Raw genomic sequence first — 13,309 nt, 5'->3', positions numbered from 1 at the left:
CGGACAGGTCCTTGCCGTGCTCCACTTCAGTCCTCCCCTGATCCTCATGCTCAATAAGTGTAGATCTTTGATGACCATTCATTGGGTTTCTACGCCCAACTTTTCTTTGTGGATAAGGCATCAGTAGTAAAAAAATTGTTCATAGACTTCTATACTCCTATACTCTGAGTCTCGACCTCCAGCTGATGTTCTCCTTGAAGACACTGCAGTCCAATTGGCATCCACTGGGGAGAACAATATATGATGTCCATAGACCTGCAGGATGCTTACTTGTACATCCTCATCTACATGATGCACAGGAAGTACCTAAGGTTTCTTCCTCAGGGAGTGATTTGCCAGTTCAAGAACCCTTGCTTAGGACTGGCGACAGCACCACAAGGCTTCACCTAGGGTTTTCCAGGTAGTCTTAGCAGGGGCGTACACAAAGGATAAAGCCGCAGAGATCTGGGACGACAGGCTCCTTAATTTCTCAAACAGAGCACCATAGGGACACCAGGTCCTGTCATTTTGCCAAAGTCAAACCTCTCCCCTAAGCAGAACATCAGGTACCTGGGGATGAGGATTGACACAATGGCAGGGAAGGTGTATCCATTAAGTGAGAGGATCACCAGCCTGATGAGAGTATCAGAACCACTCATCAGCTTGCCCCAACAACCAGCAAAAAAAGCGTCAAGTCCTGATAGGACATCTTTTCTCTGGAGAATAGTCCCCAAGCCAAAAATATATATCCTATCTTTCCAGTGGCAGCTGCTGACAACCTGGAGGAAGTCATAACAACCCCATTGCAATAGCAATCAGGGTCAGGGAGGATCTGTGGTGGTGGAGACTCCATGAACTACTTGGCCGACTCCCGCCAAAGATACTAGTATTCTCGGATGTATCTTGAAGCGGGTGGGGTGCACATCTGAGAGAGGAATGCATTTCCAGGACCTAGTGACTCCCCCCTCCCTAGAGAAGGAGCAGCATCCCGGCCCTTTTGAAGATGCCTAGCAGTCTGGTTGGCCATCCAATACTTTCAGCAGAAACTGGCAGAGAACTCTGTGGTTTCCACGAGCAACAGCACCATGGTTGTTGCCTACATAAACAAGCAAGGGAGCACCATCTCCCCAGAATTGAATGACCTGGCAGGTAAGGTACACAAATGGTCAGTCCCAGTGTCTAGACTTTTATCACCAGGTATATCCTGGGCAAGAACGTCATCACTGATCAGCCAAGCATGCCAAACCAAGTTGTAGGAACTGAGGAACCCCAGCACAAAAGAGTGGCCAACTCTTTAATGGAACTGTGGCAGGGACCAACAATTGTTCTGTTAGCCACAGCAAGGAATACCAAACTCCCACTGCACTGCTCCCCAGTCCCTGACCAGCAGGCGGCAATGCAGGATGCCTTCCAACACCAATGGGACAACATGGATGTGTACACCTTTCCACCACTCAGTTAGCTGAAAAAGGTCATCAACAGGACCTTAGTCTCTCTGGGACCCAGGATGAGATTGCCCCCCTGCATGTCCTATGAGCTTTTGACAATGGGTATAGGCCGCTTGTTGGCATACAAGAACTACTACTCCATCCAGCAGGTCCAAAAGTTGGGAATGGTGAATAGGCAGTCAAACTTCATGTCTTTCTATCTATGGGACTTAGCTCACAAGCCCCTGGACAAATTCACCCTAGGCTCCAGTGGTAGCAACCCAGCAAGTGGTATAATGGCAGAGAACCTTTGAGGGTATTTTCTGCCAACAGAATTGCCCTTCATCTCCCCCTCCCCCTCTCAAGAAGGGGTGGTGAGTATAGGTGGAGTCAATGCCTGCTTTTCTTCGGGGCACAGCAACCCAGGCATGCCCACCTTCCACAATGGATAAATTGGCCTTTCACTTATTGGTGAGGTTCTATCCTTGTAAGCATAGGTTCGTATTCCTGTCAGAACAAATAGCAAATTCAGAGTAATTTGTATTTTTCTTGAAAAATATGAACCTGCTCTTTCATAGGGTTCCCAGTCCTGGAGTTAAGCAGTACCACAAATGGGCTTATTCACTAATTGGGTGTGCTAATTCAGCTTAGGTCACAGGTGAACTCATGTGTTTACCAATATGCATTTTTTTTTTATTTGTCAGCATACAGCCACATTGCACTTTGTATGAGCATTCATCTATGTAAGTGTAAGTTCATGTCCTATCAAAAAACCAATTTACTTTGAATTTGGTATGTAGTAGTTATAATTGTATAGATGTACTACTTTTACTATATTGTGAACAAACCTTTTGGGCTACCCATATGGGAGTTGTGAATGTAGACAAAGTGTGCTGGTTAAACAGTTCAATAATATTGACAAGCATTCTCTCTCTCTCTCTCTCTCTCTCTCTCTCTCTCTCTCTCTCTCTCTCTCTCTCTCTCTCTCTCTCTCTCTCTCTCTCATGGAGCCATCACTTTTAAGTTTATTCTTTCCTGCTTTCTCATAGGACTTAGTAGTATTTTTTATACCTGTTTCACTGACCTGTCCTCCATTCTTTATACATGAACAGACCACCTAACAAGATTGATTCTTACTAGTAATTACCCTGACCTTCTATTAAACTAATTATTTTTATATGCATGTCCTGTCTTGTCCCCTTTCAACTCTTTACTGCAATTACTAAACATACATATAAAATCAGTGTCCATCTTGTTTCCATAATCACTGTTGCATGTAACTTCTGTGAAAGAGAGGTGCCTTAACCCCTTCAGCACTGGGACGTACACATGTACGTCTTTTACAGTCAAGTAATAAAAGACAGGGACGTACGCTTATATGTCTTCCATCCCTCCTCGAAAAGTAAAGCTGTTTTCTTCAGCTTGGATGGTTTCCAGACACAGTATTGTGTACGAGAGGGGTGCTGAAGCTCCACCCACAATTCATTCTAGCCAATGAGCGTCCGATGGACATCGTGACGTCATTTTCATATGGTATATTAGGAGGGGTACTGGCCAACACATGCCAGTGCATCTCAAGCTATTATCTGAGAATGATGACCATGATTTTGTCTGTAAACCATGTAGATTTGAATTATAAACCTTTTTCCCTTTTGATTGCAGGGTTTTTTTTTTTTTTTAGTATCATGTCAGATGATAGTGTTTCAGAGTCAGGGTCTGAGTACCTGCCAAATCTATCAGATGGTGATTATAGTGATAGTGTCTTAGAGGATGACAGTGACAATGAGTGTTTGGGAGACATTGACCCTATTGTTGATGAAGGTTGGCGGTTCATAACTGATCATTTTGGTGATGTGCACCCAGACCCCCCCCCCCCCCCCCCCCCCCCCCCCCCCCCCAATTCACGGAGGGTGACAATGGGATTCCTGCATACACATCAGATTTCACCTGCTTACTTGGTGCATTTTTGTGTGTGTGTGTATGTGATGTAATTGACAAATTGTGTGAATGGATGAATGCTCGGGCAGAGGAGTACTTTCATTCCACAGGAAAGCGTAAGGTGAAAGGACTTTTATAGAGGCCTGTTACTCTATGTATTTTTTTTATAGCTTGCTGATGATAATGGTGGTAAATAAAATGCCCTGTATGTATATGTATTGGTCACGAGATGCTGTTGCTTTTATTAGTATTATTATTATTAGTATTACTATTATTACTGTTTTATTATTGTTATTATTGTCATTATCAATGTTGTAAACATTGATTGATGTATACGCTGTTTCTGTATGAAACCTAGGACTAACTGTTTCAGTAAGAAAACTAATACTGCTATTACTACTACTACTATTTTACTAATACTTTACTACTTTTTCTGCTGCTTTATTTCTACTTCTTTACTACTATTTATACTACTTTATAACTGTTTCTACTTCTGCAATTACTTTTTCCACTAATTATTCCTATTTTTTCCAATGTCCTTACTATATTTTGTTTATTTTTTGCCAATGTGGTAAAAAAATTTCATTGATATATACACAATGTTTTCACATAAGAATATTAGGGAAAAATATGAATAACAAAATTTAGTTGGAGGAAGTAATGATTGATACTCGTGGTCGACAGGGGGTCTCGTGCGGTTTGCAAGCATTTGCAGCAATGCAATAGGCCAGTGGCAAAGGGGTTAATAATATCTTCATACATTCAATTTTTCCTCTTGTTATCACGACTTTTCACGACTTTCCCTGAAATTCTGATTTCTTATTTACTTACCATTTGACATTACATTCATTCTAAAGACAGTATCCGTAATTATGTCGGGTACTGATTAGGGGGTTTAGCCATTTGCTAAGTATTTCTTGTCTCCTCTGTTACACATACCTGGTGTGAATTCCCATCAGGGCCAGGTCTTCACTATGTCCATTCTTGGTTTTCTGGCCCTTCCTACAGGCCTTTGTTCTCTTATTTCCTTATGTGATGATATTTTCCTAATAAGTTTTCTCCACTTCTCATCGCTTGCTGAAATCTTAGTCCTGAAACTCACTATTTTTCTTTTATGTTATTATTAAGTAGAGCTTTATTAGTAGTGGAAGCTGGTGTGAGATATAAATTTTATAGTTGAAGCAAATTATTACAGTTTCATTTTGATTATTGTAAAAGGCTGCTTTTTAGCCTTGGAGTTTTCTAGGATTTTGACCTTTCTGTTATTCTTATACTGTGTACTAAGAAAACAGTAGAAATGAAAAGTAGAGAATAGGTATTTGTAGTGTTCTTGAGTAGTTCCTATACTATTTGAATATTTAGATGAAAAAGTTTATCTTTTGTGCTCTTATCACTGCTGTTTACAAAGAGTACAAATGATCTGGTGGAAGGTTTGCCAGTTTTTTTTAGTTTTAACCAATGTTAACTGTTGTATTGTTTACATTTCAGATGTTGTTGCTTTTTCAAGCGAAAGAAAAAGAAGGCTGGACGTGGTAAATGACTGGCAGTGGTTCAGTGCTCACCAGAAAGAGAGGCCATTGCGGTGCTGCTGCCGGCATCACAGTCGCAGTCCAATGAGAGTATTCTCAACCCTCAGGCACCGCCACCATTAGGGGGCCACCCAGCCAACCCCCATAAGCACTAAAAAACTAATTACTTCACCATTACCTCATCACCACCAAAAGCACTGCATCTCCAGCCAAACCAATCTATCCACAATAAGATGTGGAATCCAGCCTTGTGCTTGCGTCTTTTGTGTTGTGTGAAACTGTTGTGACCCTATTTGGCATATTTATGTACTTTGATGCCCAAGTCAACATAGCTTGTAAAGTAAGCTCTTATTTTGGAGGTCACCTGGAAATTGTGAATATATTTTTAAGGCTTTGAAAGCTGGCCAGATGACTGTGCTTTAATCCTTTATGCAGTGGACCCTATTCTCATGAGGGTTAGGAGAACTTATAACAAAATTTTTCATTTGAAAGTAAAAATGTGGATCAGTGTGGCTAAATATTTGAGGATGAAATTTGTTTAAAGCACTTTGACCTTGTAGTTGACACAAAACTTATTTTTTAATGGAAATGTGCAATAAAATATGGTTCCCAGCTTAGTAAGAAGTACTACTGTGTTCTCTGCTGGATTAGTTTTCCTCTCTGACAAAGAGGAGCAACACTTGTTGTGAGAAAGGACTGGAGGAGGGTAGAGGTGGTGGTGGTGATGGTAAGGGCCATTTTGGAGTTCGTATATAGAAAATGCTTGATATGAAAGGATAGATGATGCCCCTATACCTTTTTGTTATTTTTTTTTATGTGGCCTAGCCTGTTTTGTGAAAGTCATTTTCTGCTTTGTGCTTTCAATAGGTTCCAATTTTTTTCCTTATTTATAACAAAGAACAGGAACCTTATTGAAGTGTCACCTCAAGCTGAAAAAGACTAGGCACACTTATTCTGTGATGATTATTTTTAAAAAGACGAGTTCAGTGGCTCGTTCACTCCATCAACCAAATATAAGTATGAACGAACCTTGTGCTTTGGTGAAACATTCTTTATTTGGAAAATGACTTGGATTTTACAATTTTGTCGCCATTTTCAAGATATGTAATTATTTTCTACATACTCTAGAATGATTAGTTTAGATGTAATCTAGAGAGAGCAAGTCAAAACCTGTTCGTATTGGGCATTTCATGTCCATATTGGTACCAAATTGCATACAGTCATAGAAACACTTGAATTTTTAATATTTTATCAAGGTATTTTTTCGAAGTTTTATTTGATTACTGGCCTGTTATGAAGTAGATTGTAATTGTATATGGAAATTGAGCGATAGTGGATAAGGAAAATGTGAGAAGTACAATTTATCTGAGAAACGGCAGAGGATATAAAGATTTGAGCTTAATGAATGGCAGGGTAGGCTGAAAAATGAGAGAATGGAGGAAGTTACTTATTAACACCAAAGGGAAGAAGAAACAGCATAGCTGCTGAAACACATCATAACATGAGCACTGCTAATCATGAAATGAAAGCCAGAGAGGTATGTGTTTGAAGTACTCCATGCTCCAGTGACTGGTCTTGTGGAAATGTTGATACCCATTTGAAGCCTTGTGAATGATTGTATATAATTTATACAAATATGGAAACTTACTGTATGGACTCAGAACGCCTTTGTTTGTATAATGATTTCTAGAACTGTAGCTAGAAGGCAACAAAATTTGGGGAATTATATTCAAGGAATTAGTGGCTGTTTTACAGTTTACCAGAAGTGCCACTTGGATGATAATGATTCGTAACAAGTCTGAGGAGTCAAAGAACTTAGTCTGGCTCCACTGAAAAGATTTATTTCCCGCATTTTGTACTATTGTAATGGAAGAGATTGGCAACCCACACTATTTAAGGGAGCATGGTATTGAAGTGTGGATTGACAATTTTCTTTCAGTACCTGTATTGAACATCATCATAGCCTTGTGCTACATATACGATCTCGTCCCACCTGACTTCTGTAAATGGGGTACCTCCATGGAAGTCTCATACTTTCTTGTTTACAGTCATAAGGAAAAAACTTAAACTATTTTTATCATGCCCATAGCTATTCATCTGAATCATGTGATGTATAAAGTTATTGTAATGTAGTGAATGAATATCCACATTTGATTCTCCCACTTTTCTTATCTTTTAATTAGATGCCTCCTTATGTATTTATGCATAAGGAGTTTGTAGCTGATTATCAAGTCCATTCTTTTTGTTCCTTTTCTTTTTATAATTTTTATTTTATTAAACTGAATTTTGTAAGTACCTTCTCCATGAAAAATGGAGTAAAGTTCTTAATAGTTTTCTTCTGATTTTGTATAATGTTTATAGTCACAACAGATAATTTTTGTATTAGGTCCTCCTTTTAACTTAACTGGTCACTTCAGCTAACTGGACTTGCCTACAATGTTGATATACTTGCTCACAATATATGGTTACAGAGGATTAAATAATTAATATATATTAGCTTTTTAGTATTCACAAAAAAACAACAGTCAGGGAATCTTCAGACAGAAGGGTTATTAATTTTTGTAAACATACCTGTAATCATTTCTTTTACTGCTGATTTAAAGATATTGGGATGTAACATAAATGGCTGTGGTTGAAATTTCTCATTATGTAGGTTTAAGCAGTCATTCTTTTTCAGACATAATGCTGTCAGTAATGTTTGTGTTCCTTTCTTGAAAATCTAAACATGACGTGCACTAGTGCATACAAGATTTTAAATGTCATAGTTTAACTGTACTGGAGAATTGAATGGTAGCTTAGTTATCTTTTTGTAATAATTTTCCTGCTGTGCATTATTTTTGTTCGTTTGTTTGTTTAATTGCGATAAACGTTAACAAGTAATTAGTGGACTTGCATAGACAATAGCTCTCTCACCAATCTCATCACCACCACCTAAATTTACTGCTCCATTAAGACTGAAATGTATCTAATTGGTTCACTTCATTTTTTATTTTTATCTCTATTACAAAGAAGTAGATTTTGATTCCAGAATTTAAGGTTTGGAAGTAATGCTGATGCCATTGCAGAGTATTTTAAATATGTTAGGTTTAAATTCTGCTGACGCTGTTGCAAAACCTTTTGTAGGAAGCCAGGCTGATGTGATCTTTTCTCTACCGTCACCATAGTTTGTGGCCTTTAGAGTCATGTTCATTAAGGTTTGTGGCTCTGACTGAACTATGATAAGTTGTTGTGCTTTGAGCAGATCAGTTTGTTTTGAGCATTAATGATTAATCTTATTAGTATTTCACCAGAGGGCTACAAATTGTGGATATGATCTTTAGAAGTCATATTGGGGCCTGTGTGAATGTTTATGCATGTGCAAGTGCGTTATTTCTTAGCAAGATTCTTGAATGTGTGTGGATGAAGACGGTAGTGTCATCTGTGATTTTCTTAGTAGGAATTACGTGAACGCTAATTATCACGGAAATAAGTGCAGTCACAAACTCAACTCAATTTTGGAAAGTCAGCAAGTAGCAGTTTTTATATGATTTTGAAAAGTGGATGAACTAAGATAATCCATTATATATGCCCATGGTCTATTTCATCTTTCTATGAAATTGTACTCTGGTAAGGGTGAAAGAAATCAGTTGTTTGCATCTGTGGAACGTACTGCTTCAATGTGCTGTTTAATAATAAAACACAGCATTTGTATCTGTATTATCCATATTCAGTAACTGGAAGAATATAATAATAATGTTGTTAAATTTGTTTAATTACCCTTACAGGCAAAAACTTTAGAACTTCAGGAGTAGAGTTATGTCTGTTTCATTGGTTACCTTATGATTGCACATGATTGATGAACTTTAATATTATGTAGGTTATTAACTAACCTGGTCTGTTCAAAGGCTTTCTGTTTTGGATGGTCTAAGATTTTATGAATAACCAATTTTAGAACATTTTAATAAATTGTATGTATTATATAATCAAACATTGTCCTAGAATCCTCATAAAATGACATTCAAGTTTTTTTTTTTTTACATAGTTTAATTTTGTGAATGGACTTCCTGATTGCCAACTAACAAATTTAATCTCATTTTTATGAAGATGTGAAAAATTATGTAACTTGAAATTATGCTTGCTTAAGTGCGTAAATTAACCCTCTGTGGTACAGCAGGGGTTACAAATGCTCAGTGTAGTTAGGTGTTATCCACCCCAGCTGTGTCTTTGTTTTCAATCAGAATTAATTACTTTATTTTATAAAGTCCTCAAATATAATTTCCATTTTGATCTGTTATACAAGTTTCCATTTTTTATGACTAGATGTACATGCAGCTTTTTTAGCATAGCCTTGTACAGTCAACCCAGGACACACCACGTGACCCAGTTATATTGTTTGGATTCAGTTTTTCAGATGATTCAGTAGCACCTTGAGATAGGTAGGCATGGATTACTTCAAATGTGAAAGTGTAGTTTCATATGTTAGGAAAAATTTAATTTAATATTTTACATAATGTAGTCAGTGAAGGATGTGACCTTTACCTGTAGATACTTTACTATGTATGATGGACTCCTGACACAGTGATACAGTATATCTAAATATAGAATTCATAGCTTTTTTTTATTAGGATGTTGTTATAACTTGTATTATTGAATGTGCATGCTATAAAATATATTTTTATTTTCAGTTAACGTGATGGAATGCGTTAATTCCTCCCCACACCAAAACATTATTTGCTGTGGTTACATGATTACCATTTTGGCATTTTTCCTGAGGTAATTTGAGATACGAGGGAATGGTCGGAATGGGCCGGGGGATCACCATTCCGGGAGTCTGCTCCACCCGGACGCCCGGCAGCCGCGGCCCGGGGGGGAAGGAGGGGTCCCAGAACGAGAACACCTCCTCTCTCAGGGGGACCTGCCTGGGGTACGGGGGGTCCCTGACCACAGACCGGGTGGGACCCCTGAAGACTGTTGGTTCTCGACTCCTCACGGGGAGACCCCCTACCTCCAGGCATGGAGCGGAAGATGGTAGGAGTCGCTCGGGTGATTCTCGCCAGACCGGCGATCGCTCTCGCAGCGATCGTCCGGTGCCCAGGGTTGACGTGACGTTCCCTGCTGGTCCATGCACGCGGAGACCAGTGGAGTCGGGCCATCCAATCCTCTTTTAATTAATTCTTTTCTTTCAGAGAGGTTTCGGCCTCAACGAGGACCTGGAAGAGTCGGAGGATGGTATCGGCTGTTGCCTGTCAGGTGCACGCTCAGCCCCACCTAGACGATGGTCGCGTTCGCACACCAACCAGTCTTGGAGGTGGCAGACGCTTCACCTGCCAGGTACGAGTTTCATAGCCAGGGTTCAGGCAGCCGAGTCTGCTCGCCTCCAGGACCCAGGCACGGAGCAGAAGACAGGTGGCAGTTGCTCAGGCGACTCCCCCCAGGCCAGCGATCGCTCTCACGGCGATCTGCCGGTTCCCAGGGTTGACGTGACTTTCCCACCAGACTGTTCACGTAGCAAGGCTGGGAAGAGGCTCCCCCCACCTGGTCCAGCTTCACCTGGGCGCATTGAGAGGATGGTGCTCGCTCTCACTGCGTTAGTGGACACTTACCAGTCACCCGACTGTCACTCCCACTGGGACCGGACGGCTCGCACGACTGGTAGCAGTTCCCTTGACGCACGAGACCAACGCTACCGTCCTCGGTCCAGCGCTTCTCCGGAAGGAAACCGCTGGTCCAGACCTGCAGTCGACTGCCACCGTGGTTGGTGATCGCCTGCAGTCCTCCCAGCCCACCGGTTCTGCTGGTAGGCAGGGGAGGAGCGCTCGTAGCAGCTCTCCTGAAGAGACTGACGCTCCGTTCTTGGTCCAGCGTTTCTCCGCAAGAACGCAGGTCCAGACCGGCAGCTCGATCACACCATGTGTTGGTGATCGCCTACAGTCCTCCCAGCCTACCGGTTCTGCTGGTAGGCAGGGGAGGAGCTCTTGTAGCAGCTGCCCTGACGCAAGAGACCGTCACTCTGTTCCTTGGTCCAGCGTTTCTCCGCAAGAAGACCGCTGGTCCAGAACTGCAGCTCGATCACCACCGTGGGTTGGTGATTGCCTGCAGTCCTCTCAGCCTACTGGTTCTGCTAGTAGGCAGGGTAGGAGCGTCAGCTCTCCCTCACCTGTCCCTTCAACCTCCTCAGGCTACACCAGGAGGAACGAGGCGAACAGGAGTGACCATGATGAATGCACTTCTTACGGTCCGCCCACGAACCTGGTTTGGTCTTGGGACCAACAGATCCTCGCTCAAATGGTTGGAGGAGATTGTTGGGGGCTGGCGAGGATGAATGACGCTTCCCAGACTCTCGGAGTGACCATCACCGCCGTTCACGTGACCATCCCGCTGGACCACGCATGCAGAGACCGGGGTGGGCTCCCCCTTCGGTCCTCTTGAGAGGTTTCGACCTCGACGAGGACTGGGACGCGTCGGAGGATGGTATCAGCTCTCTCCTGTCAGGTGCTCGCTCAGCCCCACCCAGACCCAGACGACGGTCACAGTGGCGGCAGACGTTTAGCCTACAATACGAGTGCGTAACCCTCCTCGGGAAAACGTTTTCTCCAGACGGTAACTTATTCCTAGACTCTGAGCGGCCATCACCGCTCAGTGATGGCTCCCCTTACTCGCTTCTTCGACTGCTAGTTCCGCTGGGAAGGCGAGCGAGTATCCAATCTTCCTCCCCCATTCCCTCTCTCCCTATGGCTGCGACAGGAAGGGGAGGGATCCTGCAGAGCGTTCTCCATAGGATTCCACGTTGGGGACTGCATTCCTCGGGGGACCTTTGGGTCCTACCGGATGTAAGTCCCTGTTGTTGAGGAAGGATCTTGCCCTATCCTCGATTTCTACGGGAATGGAAAGGACCACCACCCGATGATCGTCTGACGAATTCGGTGGAGGTTTAGCCGAGCGCTTAAAATTCTTCGGAGTTTCTAGCACTCTCCGAGTGTTCTGGTCTTCTACGATCTGCAAACACTTGGGCGAAACCACAGTCCAGAGTGGGCGAGACAAGAATCCCAGATAATTGTTACTACGATAATCGGGAATCTCGCCAAATGCTCAAATTCCTGGAATTTGTAGCGTTCGAGAGAAGTACTGCTGCCGAAGGAAGAATATCTCGGGAGGGGCTCAGCCTGGAAGGACCTGATGGTCCGTCGCCTCAGTAGGCGGCCAACCCCGGGATAGAGAAGAACGGGTGGGAACATTCAGTTTGGCTTGAACTTCGTCTTCGGTATCCTGTTTTCACCATAGAAGTCTTCTTTCGGGAAAACTTCTTCGCTCTTCATTATTCTTGTTCCTCGAATGGAAGAGAATTTAGGATGGAGGTCTATGTACAGGAACCTACAAATATACTACATATATTGCCCTCGCAACATGCTTCTGTTATCAGTTGAATTGTCGGAGGTGTAGGCACATACCGTAGTTAACTCTACGGGTTGGGACCGAGACGAGTAGTATCCTCTTAATTGAACTGCAACTCGGGACTGCCCTGCAACCTCCCAGGAGTTACCAGTTTCGATTTTCAGATACTTGTGGTATTGTTACACCACCACCACCACAGCATTTGCATTCACCGAAATCCATTTTGATTAAATGCAAAATTCTATAGCGTATTTTTTTGAGCTCGATGGTTCTAGCCGAACACATTCCTTCTTGGAATGGATTACCTGGCAACTCAGGATGACGAGTGAGCGAGAGCTAGTGATGTATGGGCTGCCTGCCGCAGCCCAGTACTAGCTGGCTCTCCGAAATAGTACAGTCGGATATTGTCTCTCTCCTCTGTGATGATTGACTACCGAACCGAATCTCTGCCCGGCAATTACAGACTTAGGTCTCTGGTTGGCTGGAATGCTCGCATACGTGGATGACCATCTCTACTGCATCGCCTTTGACATTGCAAGAATTTTCAGACAGAGATATCTCACTAGACTCTATCATCTTTCTGTTTACCGCACGGTAACAGAGGTCTGTAGCCTAGTCTCCCGCTGTATTGCACCTGCCACTGCGATGATGCAGAATGATTTCTTCAGACATCTGAGTTTGTCTTCTAAATATATCTCGTATTCGTAGGTGTGCAATTGTTCATTGTCCACCCCGAATTGTAGATGTATAATGGAAGACATCGCCTGTTCCCCGCCCTGCTAGCTCTACTTCCAAGTATATAGATGTCCTCCCTGATTCAGCCCCTGAGAATTGGTTCTTCAGGCAGTACAATCCCTGTGTTTTCATTACTGAAAAGTGCTCCGCTTTCATTGCAACTCCGACTTCTCACCGAACAGCAATGAAGTAGCAGTTTAGCATTTTCAGTCCTCCATAAAACAACAGGGATTAAGCCGTCTTCACGGGTTGGTGTCATCAGCGGGACTTTTGTATGTCCAGAATCTTGAGAGTTAACTTCGCTCGATTCAGCTGTGAAGACGTACGTAA

At 42.4% G+C, this 13,309-nt stretch overlaps 1 protein-coding gene across 9 annotated transcripts in view; it reads left to right on the top strand.

Annotated features, from left to right (window-relative positions):
- Window positions 1-8,616, top strand: part of LOC135227021 (casein kinase I-like) — a 239,736-nt gene extending 231,120 nt beyond the window's left edge. For all 9 annotated transcript variants that reach the window (XM_064266789.1, XM_064266792.1, XM_064266788.1 and 6 more), the window contains one exon: window positions 4,833-8,616. In XM_064266789.1, coding sequence (XP_064122859.1) covers window positions 4,833-4,884 — 52 coding nt within the window. In that variant the 3' untranslated portion in view covers window positions 4,885-8,616. The remainder of the gene's footprint in view (window positions 1-4,832) is intronic.
- The last annotated feature ends 4,693 nt before the right edge of the window (window positions 8,617-13,309 follow it).

The sequence above is a fragment of the Macrobrachium nipponense genome, chromosome 15 (genome assembly GCF_015104395.2).
Source record: "Macrobrachium nipponense isolate FS-2020 chromosome 15, ASM1510439v2, whole genome shotgun sequence".
Taxonomy (NCBI): Eukaryota; Metazoa; Arthropoda; class Malacostraca; order Decapoda; family Palaemonidae; genus Macrobrachium; species Macrobrachium nipponense.
This window is presented reverse-complemented; position numbering and strand designations above follow the sequence as displayed.